The 21,765-nt window shown below is 45.3% G+C and overlaps 1 protein-coding gene across 14 annotated transcripts in view; it reads left to right on the top strand.

Moving 5' to 3' along the window:
• Positions 1–21,326, top strand: part of kiaa1217 (KIAA1217 ortholog) — a 57,937-nt gene extending 36,611 nt beyond the window's left edge. For 6 of the 14 annotated variants that reach the window (XM_077623817.1, XM_077623829.1, XM_077623823.1 and 3 more), the window contains 19 exons: positions 3,287–3,476; positions 5,372–5,570; positions 6,645–6,738; positions 8,878–9,602; positions 10,486–10,590; positions 10,912–10,961; positions 12,509–12,666; positions 12,741–12,916; positions 13,569–13,699; positions 13,934–14,081; positions 14,155–14,581; positions 14,665–14,857; positions 14,939–15,210; positions 15,500–15,652; positions 15,867–15,968; positions 16,727–16,807; positions 16,913–18,556; positions 19,034–19,165; positions 20,358–21,326. In XM_077623817.1, the coding sequence (XP_077479943.1) occupies positions 3,287–3,476; positions 5,372–5,570; positions 6,645–6,738; positions 8,878–9,602; positions 10,486–10,590; positions 10,912–10,961; positions 12,509–12,666; positions 12,741–12,916; positions 13,569–13,699; positions 13,934–14,081; positions 14,155–14,581; positions 14,665–14,857; positions 14,939–15,210; positions 15,500–15,652; positions 15,867–15,968; positions 16,727–16,807; positions 16,913–18,556; positions 19,034–19,165; positions 20,358–20,861 (5,484 nt within the window). In that variant the 3' untranslated portion in view covers positions 20,862–21,326. The remainder of the gene's footprint in view (positions 1–3,286; positions 3,477–5,371; positions 5,571–6,644; positions 6,739–8,877; positions 9,603–10,485; positions 10,591–10,911; positions 10,962–12,508; positions 12,667–12,740; positions 12,917–13,568; positions 13,700–13,933; positions 14,082–14,154; positions 14,582–14,664; positions 14,858–14,938; positions 15,211–15,499; positions 15,653–15,866; positions 15,969–16,726; positions 16,808–16,912; positions 18,557–19,033; positions 19,166–20,357) is intronic. The other 8 variants (XM_077623824.1, XM_077623827.1, XM_077623828.1 and 5 more) reach the window with 6 other exon arrangements.
• The last annotated feature ends 439 nt before the right edge of the window (positions 21,327–21,765 follow it).

Raw genomic sequence — 21,765 nt, forward strand, 5'->3', positions numbered from 1 at the left:
AAACTATGCAGGTATTTCACCCAAAAATGTCGGAATCTCATTGCTCGAAAGGCACTCAGACATCCTCCAAGACTAATCTAAAGGACTAGTAGGTGTCTGACTACTACATAGAGTCAGTCATGTATATGAACCTTGTCTGCAAGCCTGGAATTCACAGTAGATTGACATTCCCTCACCCTCCCAATAAAAAGACGTAAAAGTACATCTTTGAAGCTGAATGAGTTAACTGCCGCAAACACCCATTGAACTTTCTATTTACTTAGAGCACCAACCTACTGCTCATTTGACTTCTACTTATACCATAATTTTAATACCTATTTCCTTTATAAGTCTTCTTATCTGCAATACTTTGTTACCTACAACCCAACCAATCTGCTTACCAATCTACAGTAGGCCTTACCTTACCGGAATGTATACCCACCTATATACATTAGCTTTTTTTTACCTTCTTAGTGTCCAAAATGTTTATATTGCTAACAAATCTGTTCAAAATCAAAGAACAGGACTTTTGGGATTGCGACTTCACAATGTGGTCTAGAGACAAGTCTTGGTTTTAAGGCCAGTCTTGAGAATTTAAAGACTGTTCCTATTCCAAACTGTATGTTTTACCGACCTTATCGAGCCAACCATCTTCTTATCTAAAACCGCCGGTCTTCCCAACGCTCTACTTGCCTATCGTCTTCCCTCCGAAATAAAAGCTTCATTGTGTGCTTCTCGAAATGAAAAGGTTCATTTGGTTCAAACGCCGCACTCTCTGATAAATGTCTTCTCACTAAAAGACAAGCGTTTCAATCGTTCATCATGCACAAGATTATGCAGACTTGCCATTTGTCGTCCCAGCCAAACACTTCAGGCTGCAGATGGGGAAGCCACAAAACCTGCCGCAACCCGCTCGCACCTGCAGTGGAATTCCACAAAGGTGTTGTTTTTTCGTGTTTTTTTTACCCCTCTAGTCCAAAACCATATCTAATATAGCTCACATGTGCCATGAGGAATTCGGCTCTGGCACTGTTAAGTCACAAAAAGGCTGTTTTCCTAAGTTACCAAGTCAAGTAGGGCATTTTATGTTGCTTTTGAGGTAACATGCATACGAGAAAATGAATACCTGCAGAGAAACTATATAAAAAAAGGGCCTTAATGTGTATTTTGCAGTAAAGTTCACAAAAAGTGACACGCATGAGCGAGTAAGACCCATTGTTGGCGCAAAACCGAGAAACATTTCCGCTCCTCCTTATTTGTATGCTATTCAAATTTCAAATGTCAGCGCGGCGGCTCGTTTCGATCATAAATAGCGACGCAAAAAAAGCTTTCAAGCCAACGACCTGTCAGCTGTCAGGCGGACAGACGGGCCGGCGTGGTGGGCCAAGATGGCGCGATTAAAGAAAATTGCCGGGAGTAATGGCGGCTGCCATCGGGAGCCTGTTGCGAGGGTATTATAGTGTAATGTACCTGCTGACAGGCTGCACAAAACCGAGTGATGACTTGCTCTAGCATAACGTGATGGCGCTTTTTTTTCCTACCACGCATTCGTTTGTAGATGATGGACTGCGTCGTATGGGCGTGCGTACAGAAAGGCATTAGTTTCATGGATGGTTGTTCAAATGGAGGAAGAAATGGGAAACGCAAAGGAAAGGTTCATTTCGTTATGGTGTTTGGACCGCCAGCCTGGGAAAAGAATTCCCAAAAGTTGCAGTTGAGAAATTCCGAGGTGACAGAAGTTTCCGTAGATGCGCATCAATCTTTTAAAGCGTTTGCTCTCCAGTGTCAGCACGTATGTGGTTTCAAGTGAGCCGTCTATTCGTGGGCATCTCTCACTGCACAGCCTAAAGACACATTTGTATTCATTTTTTTAATCCCTTATGGCTAAGCATATTTTGATGAGAATTACGACTCAGCACATTTTGTCTGCTGTGTCAAATAAGTGTCCAATCAAACCCTAAAAGGGATCTTGAAAAGTAAGAAAACGTTCAGTCTTGTGTTGATGTTGTTGCCATGGCACCCACCTCTGTTGGGTTTGATGACCATCTCATTTTCCAATCTCAGGCCTCCTGCTGGCATTTTTATTTCCTCCTTTTCCTTTCCATCAGTCTCTGCAGTCCATGCTCTCCTCTCTGTACTCTGAACTTGACCTTCAGAGCTACTTGATGACAATCCAGTCGCCAGTTTGCACAGTTAGTCCGCTTTTCTCGTCTCTCTGCATTTTATCATGTGCTGTGTGCATTCTTACCATCCACCATCCTATTAATGTGCATCTTATTGTTTGTCTGAAGTTACCATATTCATATTAACTTAACCCTAACCCTATTCAATTTACGTACATGAAATATATCCAAATAGAGGTTAAGAAAATAATACATATTTGTATAAAACTGACAGCCACCGGGTGATGTTTTAATCTGTATTTTATCATAAATTCACCAAATCCCATTTAACTAGACAATTAAATCCTGTATTTGATTTCGCTTAATTTACAGTACCCAAATAATATCATGTTTATTTATTCATTCATTTTCCTCACGTGTCGCCGTGGGGGATCCTGGAGCCTATCCCAGCCCAAAAATTATATGTACATATTTTCTTTAAATTTAAACATATTAAAACATATAGTATCACTCATTATACACATAATATAACTTTCTTGGATTGCCATGACAATATTTAGCCTACTCCGTCCCTGCTTTCTTCTTTCGGTCACCTCGATTGGGTTTAAGTCTAGATTGTGTCTTAGCTAGAAATTCACAGACTACCGTATTTTTATTATTCTTTATTTTTTTATGATTTGACATTTTTGCTACTCCCAGAAATGCAATGAACTGGAATGGAGTTTAAGCTTCTGACCTGCCAAAACTGTCAGCTTTCATCCCACTATGTGTGTCAAGTAGCAGCATGAGCATGCAGACACATTTTTACAGGAGTCTCTGGTCTGGCTGGCAGTGACGATAGAAGAAGGTCACCGCATAAAGACCCCACTGTTCCATGACCCGCCCGTCCCCCCACCTCACCCCAGCGATGCAGATCATCTTACCGACACGGCACAAAAGCTGGCCAAGCTCCTTAGTCCTGTCGCACACACCGGCGAATTGAAGCCTCGCTTAGCCGAGGCCTGATCCGATTACGGGGCGATGGTCACGTCTCGTAACTTCGTAATGACTTGTCGCAACTTTTCCAGTTGGCTTCCGTGTGAAAAAAGTTGCCTCTGAATGCATCGTGTGTGGTTTTATGGCATGTATTGAAAGGCACCGTCGGGTTGCAGATTTTGATGTATCGCATCTTTTGTTGCTTCCAGAGCAGAAGCCCCAAACACTGCCCCAGCCCGCAGCCCGGCGTGGACTTAGACCACCTCTCCCTCACCTCTCTGGATTCGCTGGAGGCCATGTCGGAGGTGGACGTGCCCATGGGCTTCACCCGGGGGAGCCGGGTCCGCGCCAGCCTGCCCGTGGTCCGATCCACCAACCAAACCAAAGATCGCTCGCTCGGTAAGTTGCGTGTAACGACCTTGGATTTAGTTGACTAGACCTTAAATACTTAATTAGTCAATCCATCAGTCAGTGAGTGAAGTTGGACAACCAAAGGTTGAACATTTGCTTTTTCAATACCCGAAAAACAGAGTTAAGTTATGACCCGTAAACGCAACACTGAGTAAAAATGAGCTTCATGTCAATGAGTTGCTCAAAGTATTAAAATATGTGAATAGTAAATTAGTTAGCTATCTGATAAGGGAGAAAATAATATTAATGCAGTGCATATTAATGGAATCACGAGGAAGGGTGGGCAATCTGGGATCCTCACGTTTGATTGGTTAATATTGTGTAGGGTAGAAACTTCCTGGAAATAGTGGCTTTTATTTAAAAATTTCTCCGCTATTATTACTGTTGTTTTTTCAAGTTCTTAAACCTGCTAAAATTGGCTAGGCTGCACATTATTAATGTGTTATTTGCCCCTCTAAGTCAAGGGTGTCAGACTCGGGTTGGTTTGCGGGCAGCTTTAACCTCGATTTCATGTGGGCCAGACCATTTTAGGTATAATATTTTTAAAAAAATATATATAAATGGATTAAATGAACTGGATTAAAGGCCCTGAATATTCAGTTTTTATAGATCTAAAACAATGTTTATTTTAGCTTTTTTTATATTTTTAGATGTTACAAAATGATTTTTGAACTAAAAACAAAGAAAATATGGTTTCAAAAAATAGCAATTATCGATTTAAAAGGGGGGAAATCAGGAAATTTAATATACATCTATACTCTTCATTTTAATTTGATCCTAAAACAGAAAGTCGGCACTCATTATTTACTTTCCTGGGCCACACAAAATGATGCGGCCGGCCAAATTTGGCCCCCGGGCCGCCTGTGCTCTAAGTGAAATGATGTGAATCAGGACTTTATGTCTGGTTGGAAAAAAAGTATCTGTAATTAGGCACAGAGTGTGAGTAGATTTACCACCTCAAAGCGTTTACGGGACAGCCAAGGCGAGCCGAGGGAGGTGGGGTGGGGGCTTTGTGATGGCGTGACAAAAGGGGTGGAGAAAAACTAGTCTTCCCTCCATCGTCCCTCCCATAGTGACACACAGGCAAAATTAAAAAAAAGTTCTCCCAAAAAGTCTGCTGTTCTTCTGCTGTGAGAAATGTGAGTAAGGATTTTTTGTGTTTTTGATCCGAGTATTTGCTTGAAATCAATTGCTCTCAAGATGTCTTTGCCGATCTGGGATGGCATCCCAAGCGGACTCCATCCATCTTTGTCGTCGTTAAGTATCCATACCGCTTGTCGCGTCACACATCTGGACGCAAAGTACTTACAGAGCAGCTTTCACAGGGAGAAAGTTATCCGCCGCTCAGAATCTCACAATCTTACCGACATCTGGTAGCTTTTATCAGCTTGCTTCTTTTATCAACTGACACCACTAAGTAAAAGGACACTTTGTTTGCACTTTTTGGATGCAAAGAAATATGACACTACAACAAATTTAGGCTCCAACTCCTTTTTTTGTGCAAAACTTTCAATTGAAAGCCTGTTTTGGGACTCTATTGTTTGTACAAGTGCTGTGTGGGCGTGTCCAGGCATTCTGTGGCACACATCTGTTTTTTTTTCACCCCCAAATCACAGCATACGCAACACACACCCAGTATAGTTCGGGGACAAATGGGGAATAAACCGACCCAATAACAAATGGTTGTCATTGGAAAAGAATGGGCTTGGTTTTCAAAAGTGTGGAGATTTGGGAAATGTTGCCTTCAGGGGAATGAAACTACATTTTATTTCAAGTTTGACAAGCATTTCAATGCAGAAAAAAAATGGTGACTCACTGCTGGTGTCTTGGGAAAACTCATTAGTGAATTTGTGTTGATGGATTTTTCTCTGGGGGTCCCTCAGGTGTGCTGTACCTGCAGTACGGAGATGAAACGAAACAGATCCGCATGCCCAACGAAATCACCAGCATCGACACAGTGCGAGCCCTGTTCGTTAGCGCCTTCCCGCAGATGCTCACCATGAAGATGCTGGAATCGCCCAGCGTGGCTGTTTACGTCAAAGACGATATGAGGAACATGTACTACGAGCTAAGCGACGTCAGGTAAAGAACCGTCATACCCATTTTAATCATCTCAAAATAGGTTATCATTTGATCAATATTGACATCATGAACCATACATTTTGTAATGTCAAGCTACGTCAGTCAGGGTCTTAACAAGTTCTCCAACAAAAAACAATAAAAGTCCGGGAAATGTGGAGCTTTTCTTTAGCCTAATAATTACTAGGGCATTAAGTATGACTAAATAGTCATTCGCAGTTTGTATTTAGGGAATTTGAGCAATGATTTAAATGGTATTTATCACTTACCTTCCGGGCGACCAAAAGACTGGCGACCAAAAGACCGGCGACCAATCGACCGTGTACGTAATAGAACAGTGTAAATTCTTCATTTATAGAATGCAATCAAATATGTCAACATATAAATTATTATTGTTACCACTACGACATGTTCGGGTGATTACATGTACTATATTTTTCAGCACCTAAGTCACAAAATCAATTAACAAATTTATTCCCATGCAAAAGATGATTAGAAGGCATTAGTTCATCAATGTGCTGCATTCCTCTTTACCTTTTAAAACTTTAATTAGTGTGTGTTAATCTTTTACTCATGGGTTTGATGAATAATGAATGTGACTCATTAAAGACAACTGGAATTCATACCCAACACCATTTTGGGGGAAAAATAAACCATTTTAAGTGCCTTTTATAGTCTGAAAAATACTGTCATAAAGGCTTAAAAACAGAGTGTGAGTTTGGTCCACTCAATATGTAAGCAGACATTGTGTTATCTCGCATTGCAAATAATAAGCAGTTCCACCTCCATTACGATGTGTACTTTGGGCCCAACACTTTTTTTATTATCAGGGCTGTAAAATTGGTTTTGCGCTTGCTAAAGGTTGCCACTCGCGCCCTGCCTGTCTTAGTGGGAGTTTGGCACGCCGTCCATTCTAAGCAACATGCAACCTAATGCCAGATATTCCACACCCGTGTCGGGATACGTCCCGCTGGCCGAGCTGCTCATGCGGCGGAGCGTGATGACCCGGCGTCGGCCGTATTCCGACGGCGACACCTGGGCCCCCTTTTTACCCCTGCGGACTTCTTCCCCTTACAGAAACATCATGGCTCACTCCTGTCTGAAGGTTTACCACAAGGATCCGGCGCAGGCCTTCAGCCACGGGCCCCGGCCGGCTAACGGTGACGCCAGGGTGAGTACGCGACACGGTTGGCGCTCAAGCCTCGGATTTAATGAAATTGTTGGAGTAGTTGAGTGTCAAGAAAAGTTACTGTATATCGCGACTGATAGATGAGGTCTTAATTCCTTGTTAATCCATCTCGTGCTTATATCTTGTTTGCACTTAAAGGAAAGGAATGTGCCCCCAACTTTCCCCCCGCCCCCAAAGCAACCACCGCTTGTTATTAATCTGTAGTAGGACTTGTGGATGGGGGAGGTGGGGCGGGGTCTCGTATTGTTCCACATGCTTGAACCGCTCCACAGCTTGAACTCAATTCAACACGTTTCTAATCTTTTGTCCGCATTTTTGGTTATCTGTTTCCTGAAAAGCCCTCGGCTCTAGTCCGGACCACCTTTTATCCAACCGAAGACCCTCAAAATTTAATTTATCAAGCCATTCTGTCAAGGCAAATCAAGCCAGGCTTGTCAACAACACTTTTTTTGACCTCATTTCCTTGAGGATTGTTATCACTGTTTAACTCGGTTGTGTTTGACATAGATACAAAGGTTGTTTACGAGGCATGACGTATGCCTTTACAAACCTAGTTTTGAAGCCGATATTTCTTTATTTTACATGGACTGGGTATCTATTATTGTCAATGGTGCTGCTGACTTCCAGTCAATGGCAGCCGATGACGTATAAAGCATGCTTGCAGACTAGAATAGAAGTCCGAATTCAAACCAAATGTTCTCGGCAAGGCCTGTTTTTTTGCCAAACAAGAATGTTTTTGCACTTATTCAGACCGCTTTTTGTGAGCTGCAAACACTGAGAGATTTACACTTATTGTACAGAGTGCTTGCCAAACACGGCTCTTACTATATATGGATAGAATAGGCAAAATGCGAAGGTCATTTGAATGATGTGTTTTCCAAGTTGAAAGCCAAGTATTTATCCTCCTCTCAAAGACTCGGGCAGGCGTCACACCCTCGCAATTGTGCTCTCTCCTTTCGTCGTCCCGAGAGAAATAAAGAAACGCACAATGCGAAGAGAGGACAAAAAAAAAAGCAAAGAAAAGATACCTGAAGCCAAAGTGAACTTTGCATGAGGCTTTGACTTCCCGTGACTCAGGCCAAGCACCCCTGGTAAACAATAGCTTGTTTGTTTGACAGGAAGAGTGTTGATTTTGCACGGCAACACCCCTGCATGCAATCTGATTGATATGCAACAATTTCAAGTACAGATTGAATACATTCACCACTTCTGGCTAGTTACTTTTAAAAGTCTCTCAGGTTTGTTTTTTTACAAGTATTTCCTGGAAAGTTTTTTTTCCCAGGCATGTCCATCTGTTCAAGTTGCCTTTTTTTCCTTTTCTTATTTTACCAGCCGGAGCACAATGTCAGGTTATCACACCTCAAAACCGCGGCCCCAGATTAGCTGACTGCTGAAATGTCGTTGTCGCAGATTAACCTCTCAGGCTGCGGCGCTATTACTCTGCCGGGGCTCGTGGGTACCAGCGAGCGTGTACCTTGTCGGTCGGAGCTTTGCCAGCGTGTCTGGAAAATGTGCTGACGCCAGTGCTTTTGTTGTAAAAGGCAACAGTGTAAAAATGAGCTCGCCCAATGTTTTTGTTTCAAGCGCAGTTTCCAGAAATACCGGATTTATACAGTGCAGGGTGGCAATGGGGACTCCGGTAAGGCATAAAGTTAATCATTGGGAACTTTAACACCTTGGTAAAAAACATGACTTCTGCATATCCCTAAATTTTGCTGGGTTATTATTCACTGAGCTGGAAGAAGAAAAATGCTCTAACAATGTGTAAACCGGTTTAATGGACTGTATGCACATGCAAAGTACTAGTTTGGCAGAAGTCCAATGTTTATAGTTTTCAGGTGGTTTACCCGTACAAAACACATTTCACAGAGATCAGTCCATTTTCTTCATTTTTCCTTCCTTTTGGGGCGAAGACATTGCCACGTCGGACTTTTAGAGCAAAATTGGGCAAAATATCTACCAAAAAAACGGCTTTATTAATTTAATAGCAAAAAAACAGTTTTTTCCTATTGAAATGAATTGAAATGTGTTTTGTGATTGGCTAGTCCAGTGTGTCTCAGGTCTCTCAGTACAACCATAACATAAAAATGGCACTCTGAGTTTTCACTGTTTCTTCTCCAGATGCACAATGAAATGGCGAATCCTCTAAGGCAGCCTCCTTTGGGCCCACCGGCGCACCACCCCTTGCAGGCGGCCATCCCCCCTTCCCCGCACTCCCCTTCCCGAATTCCGTTCGGTCCGCGGCAGGGCTCGCTTCCCGGTAACGGCTCCGTTCCCAGAGAGCGCCTGTCCACCGCCAACTCCCCGGCTCGCTCCAATTCGCCCTGTCCCAGCGCCATCCTGGAAAGACGGGACGTAAAACCCGACGGAGACGCCAGCGGGAAAGGTCACAGTCTGACCAGGGGGAACGAAGGCTTATACGCCGACCCGTACCTTCTCCAGGAGGGACGCATGGGCATGGCGACGGCCCACGGAGCGCACCACAGTCCCGGTCACGACGGTCCCGACCACGCCTTCCACCGAGCGTCTATTCGCTCCACCGGTTCTTACAGCGGGCCCAGCCCCACAGACTCCGTGGACCACCCTTCCCTCTTCAGGCAGAAGTCAAGAAATAGCCAACTTCCAACGCTAGGCTCCAAAACCCCTCCGCCGTCCCCTCACCGAATGGGCGACATGCGTCTCGTCGACATCCACGGTGGCGTTCCCATTGAAAGGAGCTCGTCCCTGCGCCAGTCCTTCCGGAAAGACGACGCCACGGGGACCAAGCCCAGGAACAACGTGGCGCCTTCAGACCTCCAGGGTCACCCTCCGGGGCCCGTGCCTGCCGCCAGCGACGTTCACACACGGTAAACTTTAGGACGGAGAGAATAAGAATGAAAATATTGCATCATAGCATGAACTAACTAACTCTGCATCCCAGTTTCAAGCTAACCAACATTTCTTCTCCAAGCACCGAGACGAGCGAGACGTGGCAGGAGTAAAGAGTAGTAGTTTTTTATTGTTTTGGTCACAGAAACTCTCAGAGGTACCGGTGGTCACTTCCCTCGATTTGAAGGAAACTCAATTCTAAAAGCATAAGGCTCTGACTTACTCCTCAGAGATGATTTGAAATAGACTTGAATTTAAAGGTATGGTTGGCTTCCGCTGGACATTGACACAAGACAGGATGCGAGATTGCTCTATTATTTTTTACCACTCTAACGTGAAGATTAGAGTGGTTTCACTTTAGGGCCATTGTTTTCACAATCTCTGTCCTGATTATTTTCAAGATAAATCCGACAGGATAAATATGAGAAGCCCATTGAAAGTTTTCATACCCTTTCATCAGAGTGGAGCAAGGGGGTTACTGGCGGTACGTGCTTTGCTAGGAAACTAAAGACAACAAAGCCACGGGGGGGGGGGGGGGCGTAATAACTAATCAGTCCGACACATCGGCCTGGAACGCCTGTACGACCAAACAGTGACAAATGCCAAGGGAGTCTGAAAAAAGATTGGGAAAGTATTACTCTTAAGTTTCCAAATAAACACAATGTTTGCTCACGGTTTTAGACGTCGAACGAGAGATGACAAATTGGCGTCTTGTTGTCACACACACAAAAAAACTTTGAGAACTCGGCCAACGAGTCTGTGGGCCGTCTGTCTCGCTACAGACTCGAGTTATGATAATATTCCCGCCAACGTGTCTCAGCCTCTAGCGCTGAAAGTAGAATTTTCTGATGTTTTCTGCAGAGAGCGAATGAAGGCAATGGAGCAACAGATTGCCAGCTTGACTGGTCTTGTTCAGCATGCACTTTTAAAGGGGCCAGACAGTAGTGGCACCAAGGAGGCTCTCAGGTAAGACCGCTAGAATACAGGAGTCAGAAAGGTGCAAATGGAAGGCTTTCCAAATATCAATCTCCATCTTAAGGGCAACTACAACTCAGAATACAAAGAGATTTGACATTTGAACAGGTTCTATCTCTCTAATTTCCACCTCGTCCTTGTATTGACCTTTGTTTGCCTGTCACATAGTTCTAAAAGATCACATCATTAACATCATCCGTTTGTCTGACTATTCCCATCATCTTTGGTTGTGTCACTAACCATATAACCTGAAGGAACTGCAATTCTTGCCTGTTTATCGGCTTGCTAACGGATGTCTATTTCTGGCCGCAGTGAGCGACCTTCCAAGACGTCGTCTCCAGCCCACAGTGCGCACAGTTCAAGTGAGTACAGTTAAGTTATTTTGCAATATGTATTTTAAGGCTCATTTACATTCAGAGATTCACAAACTTTGCTGTAGATTGCTATCATGGATATGGTATTATTTGCACACAAAAAATTACAACACATCAACAAGGGCTGGCTCTAGAGGTGACTGTGTAGTTCCCAGCCAAAGCACCTTCTCTACATACCTGGATCTCAACATACATGAACTCCTGTGGCTGAACCTCTTGGCCAATCATCTTAAAGCCTGCTGGCTATTGGACAAACAAAATTGCGATTACAACGCTGTCTAAAACTATGCTACGTGTGTGTGTGTGTCTAATATGTGTCATCGTTTATCTTCATTCTATACAAGGGACTAAAGATGGAATTTAGCTCTTGGCTAGAATCTTACATATTTACATATATATGTTCATTAACATGAATATAAATGTTCATTAATATGTGCTGTCCATTATTAGATAAATCAGACTCAAACTCATTCCGCAAAATAATTAGTAGCTAAACTTTTCTACTGTAAGACATTATCTAAACTCAGAATGTTATGAAGTCGAATGCATGCCAAGTGGATTTGAAATAACTTTAGAAAACATCCAAAATGATTTGTTTGATGGTGTGGGGCTTAAAATGGTCACATAATCGGAGGTAATCGTGATGATGTGACTTGACAACAGAGCTCAAGTCAAGGCCTGTTTAATCTGCAATGGTCTTGTCACCTGTGAGACGGCAAAGCAATGCCTTCACTTGCTTAAACTGCAGCTGAACTTTGCATGACACTTGTGTAGAATAGAACCTGCACTTCAAGTCGGGGCAGCTGTCAGTCAGCTCGGGAGATAAGTGGCCGGCATTGATGATTTTAGCATCGCTGAGACATACGTTTATTCTCCCAAGAACAAAGGTTGAAGTTATGAATGCACGCTAGTTGCACTCCCTGAATGACTTGTGGTGCCTCTGGGAACGGAGATAACATTGTTTTATGGTGCTCATTTGTGTTGTTGTTTTTTTAATGAATGCCATATTGTTGTGACACATTTGGATTGCAAAGTCATTTTGTTTGCCGTTTCTGGGTTGCAATGTTATGATTATGTTTTGAGATTGCAATGCAAGCCAAAAACTGTATTTACTTAGCCAGTTTTCACTTTACTAACTTTTTATTCAAGAACCAAAAATGAATTGGTTCATTAGTGGATGGGAATTGCATTTTCCAATCAAAATAGGCAACTTTCTGTTCAACTTCTGACTTTTTATTACATTCCATAATAATTCCCAATATCATGTAAATGCTGCCTGACTGAATTTCAAGCTATGAAACAATTTAACTGTGTTAACAATGCAACATTTTGGATATGTGATGAAAACTACTGCTGATTTTTACAGTGCAGAAAATGGTCATAGTTTTTAGTCCGAAAGAAGAGTCATTTTCGCCATTTGGTAAAAACGCCACGATAGTAGGTCACAATATTACGTGTCTGGACTTGAAAAAGCTATCCAAATTTTAAATGGCTGTTCTTTGTTTTGTTAATTATGTGACTTTTCTCGGTTTCAGGCAGCTCGCCGGTTTTAGGGGTGAAATGCAACCCTTCCACTGCGGTGGTGGCACCGCAAGATAAGCAGAACCAGATTCCTCTCAAAGCCAACCTCCTGCAGTTCAGGAAGAATGTGTCTGACCTCAGGATGCAACTGCATCAGATGAAACAGCTGCAGGTAATGAGCTATTTTGGATCCATTCTGCAAAAAAAGCAACAAAAGGACCACCCGTCTTTATCTCCTAATATCAGCTCCAGAACCAGGAAGTCCTGCGAGTTCAGCTGAAGCGGGCCGAGCAGGAAATCGGCGCCAAGCTAGCGGAAGCCGTGCGACGCCTGGATGACCCTGTCCAGAAGCAGAGGGTTCTGGTGGAAGAGGACCGACAAAAGTACTTGGGCCTGGAGGAACGTGTCCTCACACAGCTGGGGTGAGGGAGGCACCTGTTTTCAATGCTTTCACGAAAGCAACTTATAACTTTGCACACACGCCCATCCATGTCAAAATGTGCAGCAAATCTTTTCACGGCCTGATTCACGTCAAGTCGAGGCAATGCTCGCATTGCATGCAGTACGCAGGTTTGTACAGGCAAGCCATGCTTAACTCCAGGAGATTCCCTTTCTGCTTGTGTTATCTTGCCTCGGATAATTGAATCCATTCCATTCCACAGCACAGTGGGGTACTGCTTAGCACGTCTACCTCAAATTTAAGGAGTTCAGGGTTCCGTTCAGCTCAGCACAAAACGTTATCGCCGCTACTCTTTGAAGGCACCCATTCTTTAGCTATTCTATAGCTGGAAAAGCAGCTTAGATATAACACAGGGGGGAACACTGCTAGCAATTTGGATGTCGGTGTGCAATAATTTGTGGTTTTGAAAGCGAGCTCCCAATGCAAAACAGGTTGAAGCAGTCGGGAAAGTACAACGCTAATTGGCAACACTTGTTTTTGGCACTCTGTAAACCATAGGTGTCCAAACCGGTCCGCTTTGGCACACCCGTGCTGTAAACAGAACTGATGATGTGTCAACATATGCATTTGACCGCTTATTATTCAAATAATATTTGTTTTCGGGGTGCCTTTAGGGATCTGGAGCAGTACGTCGGGGCTCTACAGAAGGACTCGTCAGGCAATCGCCGAGCGGTAACCCTCAAGGACGTGGAAGAGGGGGCGGTGACTCTAAGGAAAGTGGGGGAGTCTCTCGCGGGACTTAAAGGTACCTGCAAATGACTATAATGCAAAGAGTTAACTCATTTCTGACACAGTGTTTGGTTTAATTTAGTGGACGTCGTCCTCATTTTTAATACTAACTGACAGATAAAGGCTTTCACAAATGACTTATTATTAAAAATGAAGTCTCAAGCATTCGTGTAGTTTCTGTCTTGTGGTCACTCCACAAATTTGTGTATGTCTAACCGCAATATGGGATCTTTTGTTGCTGTTTGCCCAGGAGAATTTCCAGCCCTCCAAACCCGGATGCGCGCCGTCCTCCGCGTAGAAGTGGAGGCCGTCAAGTTTCTCAAGGAGGAGCCCCACAAACTGGACAGCATGCTGAAAAGGGTGAAAAGCCTGACAGAAATGCTGAGCAGTCTGAGAAGGTGAAGTGTATGGTCAATATTTTTTAAGACGCCACTACATGCTTCCCCTCACCAGTTATTTTCATCATTGCAGATCTGCAAGCGAAGGTCCTCAGAGAGCGGTGGATCCATCTTACAACAGCCCATCTCCACTGGAGACCACCCCCGCGGCGGCCCCACCGGACTCCCAGAGCTCTAGCACCAAATCCGAAGCTAAGCCCCCATCTCCGGTGGTGATCCATCAAATCCAGAGCTCCCCGGTTGCATTGCGGCCGTGCCAGCAGTCCGCCGGCTTGTCTGTCGCTCAGCACAGTCCACCTCTTACACCCAGCCCCGCTCACTTCAACGCCCTGAGCAAGGGTCAAGGGCGGGAGTCGCCTAGGACGACTGCCGCCGATCCAGCTAAGAAGGCTCGTGGCAGCCCCGTGCATCAAGGGAACGGCTCCACCGGCCAGAATCTGGTCATCGAGGAGCTGCAACATAGTAAAGACAAATGCAAGAACAGAGCCATGTCCATAGAGGTACGTCCAGAGGTGTTTATTGTGCCTCTCTTTGTTTGCAGGGTTTGCTTTTTCTCGAATCCACATTTTTTTTCTCACCATAGGCAGCTGAGAAGGAGTGGGAAGAGAGGAGGCAGAACATGGGTCAGTACGATGAAAAAGAGTTTGAAAAAATTCTCCAAGAGGCGGAGGCCAACATGACCAAAGGCCTACCCAGTCCAGAGGTGGAAAATAAGCCATCACTGACCTCTGCTGCCACCAGAGAGCAAACAAAAACACCCTTGGAGTCCCCAACAGGTCTAGTAAATACATTCTGACAATAGATTGGTCATGCAATGGTGGGACTTCAATTAAATAACACGTTTCTGCCCCCATTAGAGCCGGAGTCACAGTTGGACAAACCAACCAAGAGGGTTCCAGAAAAACTTCCAAAGCCGGGGATGGAAAAACCTGCCAAACCAGTAGCCGAAAAAGCCTCCAAGACCACCTCCAAACCCGCCTCCCCTGACACATTTAACAAGCTCGTATCCGAAAAGGCCACCAAGTCCCCGCCGCCGCCACCTCCGAGGAAGACCTTCAACAATTCCAGCTCTGGCATGACCACGACGCGGTCTGGCGAGATGGTCTACACCAGCAGGAAGGATACGCAGGTCAATCTTTTAAAAACATGCTTCATTGTCATAGAAAAGGAGGAGTCGTCTCACTCTGTCCTTCGAGCAAGTACAATCCAGATCCAAGTAATGACTTTGAAATTAACGTTAAATACAAATACTGATTTGGAATGGTAAATGATCATTTATTTTGTAAACTCTCCACAACTACAAGAACATTTTTCTGTGCACTTCAAGTCGGTTAGTGAGAGTACTATTCAAATATCTAAGTCATGAATGTAAAATCCTGTTGAGTAACAAATACGTCCCCCAATTAATTTTATTCCAGGAAGGGGAAGAGGACGGACCGCTTCCTGCCGCTCAAATCAAACCCAACAAAAGCACCCCAGCAGAACCCACAAAGCCCGCCACTACTCCTCCCATCGTTGCCAGGGGGGAGGAGGAGGAGGACGATAGCGACAGGATCATGGCGGAACTCCAGGTGCGACACACAATCACACGTGAACAAATGCACACCGCCACTCTCCTCTCTTTTCTTGGGTGATTTGACTTTTTTGCTATCTGATTTTCACACTGTTGGCATTTGGGTGCCTTCCCTCTCCACATCAGAAGTGGCAAATGTAGGGGGGCGCTGGCAGCTGATCACCAATGCAATTTTGCCTCAAATTCCTTGTCCTACAACCTTTGTACACCAGGTTTTCCAGAAGTGTACAGTTCAGGAAATAGGGCCGCCAAATACGGTGGACCCCTCCTCTCACTTGGAAGCGCAAATAAGAGAGTTAAGACCGGACAAGAAGGTAAAAGCCCCCCACTCCCCGTGTACCGCCGCCAGCCTGCTGCCCGTGCCGCCTCGTAACACTCGCTTGGGCTTGAGCAACATTTTTAACCTCCGAGCCTCTTCTCGCTGCCTCTTCCTCGTCCTTCCCTCTTTGGATTTTGCCACTCGAAACAGTCTCAAGTTTAAGTCTGCATGAAAGGAATCTTCTGGATACCAAAAATGGACAATGTTTTCCTACCTTGCAGATCCCAAATAAAAAAAAATCACTGCACTACCCTCCCCCAAATTTGTGTCATTATTTGACCACCATTTCTAAATTAGACAAAATATGTGCTCTGATTAAAAAACCTATCACTGCAGACTTTGTTCACTATAGATCCGTGTCGCTTAGTCCGCATGCTTCTCTTGCGTGGCCTCGCTTTTTCCGTCTTTGCTTCAATTTCCTCAGCTTCACGTCTTCAGCTTCCTTACATCACTTTGGTTTGTTTTTCAATAATCACTTGGATCATGTTTCCAACACAAAACATATCTTGCAAATAATTCTCTGTTAATGTATATTCAATTGAACTTCTAATATCGTCATAAATAAAGGTTAGCACAGTTCTGAATGCAACTCCGGCAGTTTAGAGAGTTAATCCATAGATGGTTCATGAATGGAAAACAAACGTCTAATGAATGAGATTCTAAATGTAGATACTCGTTCTAATTCGCAGTAGAAATTGCTCAAAGGTTTAACATATCAGTTACATCGTGATATAATTTCCTAAATTGTCATAGCAGAGCTCAGAGCCCACACGGGATGAAAAAGATCCAAACACAGACGAAAACGGGAACGCCCCAGCCAGGCAAAGCCAAGGGGTACGTTCTTTGTCATTTTTGAATGTCTCTGACCGTCTTGAAATATTCCTCATTTGAGTCCGTTGCCACTTCTGGGCTTTTTAACATCAAATGCCAACTTTGCAGGTCATATACTACGTGACGGGAAAGATTCCAAAAGAGCAAGCGCCCCATTCTGGAACCGAGGAATCTCCTGAACACCGGGAGCCTGCCCAGTCTCCATCACAGGTGTCAAATGCCACTGTTAATGACAATTCTCCAGGCCAGCCACAGCAACAGGAGCAGCGGCCGGCCAAGTCGCCGGCACCCAAGTTGCCGGCACCCAAATCGCCGCCACCCAAGTCACCGCCACCTATTTCCCCCAAACCTGTGGGTCTGACCGTATTCAAACTCCCTAAGAAGCCCCTAAAACGCTCCGAGTCCTTGAAAACCAACGCAGAAATAGAAAAGGGGAAGAACTTGAACAGAATCCACACGGAGAATAAGACTCAGCTGGTCTTGGAGTCGGTTTCTTCCACTAAGAATGTGAATCCCGAGACTGCGCCATTAGCGGTAGCTAGGGAATCGTCGAAAAAACCCGTTCCGCTACCACCGCCGCGGAGGAATTTATCAAGCGAAGAGCACGAGCCAGCAAAATCGGAGTTTGACGAAGCCAATGAAGAGGCGAGTCTTAGTCCTGATTTACCAGGGGAAGAAGCACCTCCTCCACCAGACAACATTGCCTTCATGATTACTAACACCAAGGTTCAAGCCCTTTCCTGTGGGGAATACAAGGAACTGGTCAATGCTAAGAAAGGAAACGTTCAGACCGTAACCGTGGGGAACAATACGGCAGATCCAAACATGCCTCTGGACAACGCCTTCAACAAGAAGCCCGTCATTATCATTTTCGACGAACCCATGGACATCCGTGCGGCGTACAAGCGCCTTTCCACCGTCTTTGAGTGCGAAGAAGAGCTCGACCGGATGCTTGCGGCGGAGCGCATCGACGAGGAGAGCGAGGAGTCGGACACGGACAGGAGCATCGGGGGACCGGAGAGAGCCGATGGGGAAAGATCCACGCTTTCTCAAGTAGCGCTAGACCACGCCAGCCTGTCGTCCTCCGCCTCGTCCATCTCGGAATCGGCGGACATCGTAGTGTCCAACGGAGAGGTCAGGCAGGAGAGCAAAAAGAAGTTCAAGTTCAAATTCCCCAAGAAACAACTGGCGGCGCTGACCCAAGCTATTCGCACGGGCACCAAGTCGGGTAAGAAAACGCTACAGGTGGTTGTGTACGAGGACGAGGAGGAATCGGACGGGACCGTGAAGCAGCACAAAGAAGCCAAGAGGTTCGAGGTCTCGCGCTCAAAATCTTCCATGGAAACCCTCAAGACCCCGAGTCCAACTCCGCTCAAGAGGCAGAATTCAGACTCTGTCTGCCGAACCGACGAGATCCGTAAGAACACCTACAAAACGCTGGACAGCCTAGAGCAGACCATAAAGCAGCTGGAGACCACCATCAACGAGATAGGACCCGCCTCGCCAGAGGAGCCGGTTTACGCCGAGGTGAAAAAGGGAGAAAACGGGAAAGTATCCGAAGGGCTTGGGTTGAGGAGGACGGCCTCGCTTCCGACTTCCAAGGCATCTGCGCTTAAGCTAGTCAGCAAAGGTTCTTTCCAGAAGAAGACTAAACCAGTGCTCCTCCCACGGCCCGTAGTCATCCCCACCACCAGCGCCTCCGGCACCGCCACCGACATCGCTAGCCCCAGTGCCCTCGGCACCAGCCAACAGGTTTCTCTCTAGCTCTTGTCGCTCCACAAGGCTTTGGGTCTTTTGTCTTTCCAACCTACCTTCACTCCAACCTTACCCACTGAAATGACAAAAGCATTAATCCACTCCATGGAAAATCTCCCAAAAGTCCACCTTGGCTTTCTCCTTCTCTAAAAACCAAAAATATACCAACAACAAACAAGGCAAAAGCAATCATGCCGACCATGATTTTGGGGTGGCACTTTGTCGACTCCCTACCTAACCCCTTCATTGCTGAAAGGTTTTCGGCAATCAATAATCAAAACCACTTCTTGTCCTGGTTGCATGTGTCGTTACTCGTAAAGGTTCTACATTGGTGCATGGTCTTTCACTGGTGTTTTAACAATCAAGGTTTTTACCACTATCAGTGCCTTGGTTACTCACTTTTCCTGTGTTGTGTTGTCTTTTCCCCTTCTTTTGTTTCATTTCTGTTTTTGTTTCGTTTGGGTCCCCCTGCAGAACACCAGTGTCGCTTCCCCCACTAGTCGGATGCCCGTCCCTTTGTCCGCCAAGTCCAGGCAGTCGCCGGCTACTACTGACAAAGCAGGAAAACAGCCAAAACTGCAGGACGCGCAAAGGCAGTTCCGACAGGTAGTTTTACTGTAGGGCCTTACCTACATAGGGTAGAGGACAATGGTTTTTTTTTGTTAGGGAGACGTCTATACATTAAGATGGGAGGGAAAAGTACCAAAGTTTTTGGAATGTGGATCTATCGATGTTTCGACTTTGACAGGAAAGGCATGATTGACTCTTGACTGTTACCCCATAACATCACTCGTACTGTATGCTTCTGCATGTCCACACTGCTCATGGTTTTCACTGTGTTGGTGACTAAATGTAAAAAAAAAAAAAAACTGGAACGAATGGCAGACAAAGCAAAGCGGAACCCAACTGCAAAGTTGTCATCGCATCTGCAGTTCCCACCACAGCTGAGTTCCTAACAGTGTTGCCAAGCCCCCGTCAATTCCCCTTTCCCTCCAGGATGTTTCTATTTCACACCTCCCGCACCCTTGTCAACCCGAAACGACTACTTTGATTGCTTCTTAACCTCACTGAGAGCTGTTTCCTTTTCCTGTGTAAATCTCAAACTCCACTCACCACCACGTCCTGGTCTTCCCACAAGCAGTCGTGGCAGATAAGTGCCGGCCGGCCCCATGTTTTACCCCAGCCTGCCTGCTCTCACCTCTCTCACCCCTTACACACAACCCTTAACTTTTTACCCAAAACCTTCCACGCATCTTCTGAAACGTCTCCTGCAGCCACTTGGCAGGGCTTGATGTTCCTGACTAACAAAGGAAGCTGGAGAGATGTCCCTTCTGGTCTAACTATGCTGCATCCTGTTTCCCGGTAACATGTCTCTGTTCAGTAGGGGTGGGACAAAAGTATCCATAGAAAAAAATCTCATAATATACAATACCAACAAAATTCCGTTATAGAAATGGCCAAATTATTTATTTTACATGTTTTAAAAAACAATTTTGACCAATGGATTTCTCAAATTCAATAAATACCTTCTGTAATCCCATCGCTTTGTATTCAAGCGTCTCGAAAACAAGGTGTCATTGCGTTGTGGTGAAAGCAAGAATAAGTCCCACCCCCGCTGCCTCTTCCTTCACGTAATCCCAGTAGACATATTGTTTTCATTGTGTCGTGTCTCTGTAGTCATTAGTCCTGACTTTTTGTTGTTGTTCTTTCTCTTTGTTTAGACTTTTGCATCTTTATTGTTTGCCTTACTTGTTTTGAATGTGACAATCAGTATGTGTTTTGGCATCTCTGTTCACAGGCTAACGGAAGTACTAAAAGAGTGGGAGGGGATCATAAAACTACTTCTCCCACTATACCCGTCTCTAAAATCCCCGCTTTTTATCCTAGCGCTACTAAAGGCGGCTCAGACGCGGCTAATCCCACTAACCCGTCCTCCTCCAAGTCCTCCCTCCCGCACCCTCACCCGCACCCTCACCCGCACCCCCACAGCACTCGCTCGGCTTCCCTGCCCTCCTCTCACATCCCCTCCCTGTGCAATGGCTCCCTGAAGCCCCCCTCGCAACACACGGCTAAAGCTCTCTCCTTCTCCTCGCAGACCCCCAACGGTCGAGCGCACTCTTCCTCCTTCTCCTGCTCTTCTTCCTCCTCCTCCTCCACCCCCTCCCCCTCCCCTCTATCCCCTTTGGGCCCGGGTGGGAAGAGCATCCGCACCATACACACTCCCAGCTTCACCAGCTACAGGTCCCACAACGGCAGCAGCGGGAAATCCTGCATACCGACAGCCTCGTCGGCTAAGGACTAGTTCCAGTCTTAGTCCCTGCGCCGTCTCCCCCCCCTACCGCTTGCCCTCTGCGGCCCCCCCAAACACCTCTTGTAGAGCAAGGCATCTTTTACTGTGCAAGTTGGAAGTGATTCAGTCACTTGCAATGTGGGCTTTCGTGCTGTTTAAAACTCTATCCATCTTCTTTCAGAAAGTGCAAAATAGTCACATCAGAGCTGTAACAGATGTTGACGTTTTACAACAAATTGGTCAAAAATCATTTTCCTCATTTCAAGAAGCTAAAACTTTACACATCTTGCAATTAGCCCATTTTTCATACATTCATTCATTTTTCCGAAACGCTTATCCGCGCAAGGGGGGTGCTGGAGCCAACTATGGGGACCAGGCAGAGGACACCCTGAATCGGTGGCCGGCCAATCACAGGGCACAAGGAGATGGACAACCATTTACACCCACACAATTCATAGTGCTTTAGCAGCTTACCATGCATGTTTCAGGCATGTGGAAGGAAACCGGAGTACCCGGAGAAAACCCACGCAAATTTCACACAGTGAGGACCGACCTGGGATGGAACCCTCGACCCCAGAACTGTGCTAACTACACCCAAACAGATTTTCACATCACATATAGCCAAAATGTAAGCATTATTTAGCTGTGATGATGTTGTCAGTTATTAGCAATGCAATAATTAATAAACAGAACCAGCAAGCATTAAAAAAAAATATTATTATCAGTACTGATGCTCCGTTTTCATCTTGTTACCATTGATTTTCCCAGAGCGGTTCCAGCCTCTGTTACAGCTCTAATAGGAACTTCAAATGTGTAAAATTAATAGGTCAGTCTCATACCCAAGTTCTGTATAATGTGGGAATAGTCAAAGATGTTAGCGTGTTATTTTTTGGTCGAAAATTGCTTTCGACGCAAC

This window comes from Stigmatopora argus, chromosome 17 (assembly GCF_051989625.1).
Source record: "Stigmatopora argus isolate UIUO_Sarg chromosome 17, RoL_Sarg_1.0, whole genome shotgun sequence".
In the NCBI taxonomy this organism is placed as follows: Eukaryota; Metazoa; Chordata; class Actinopteri; order Syngnathiformes; family Syngnathidae; genus Stigmatopora; species Stigmatopora argus.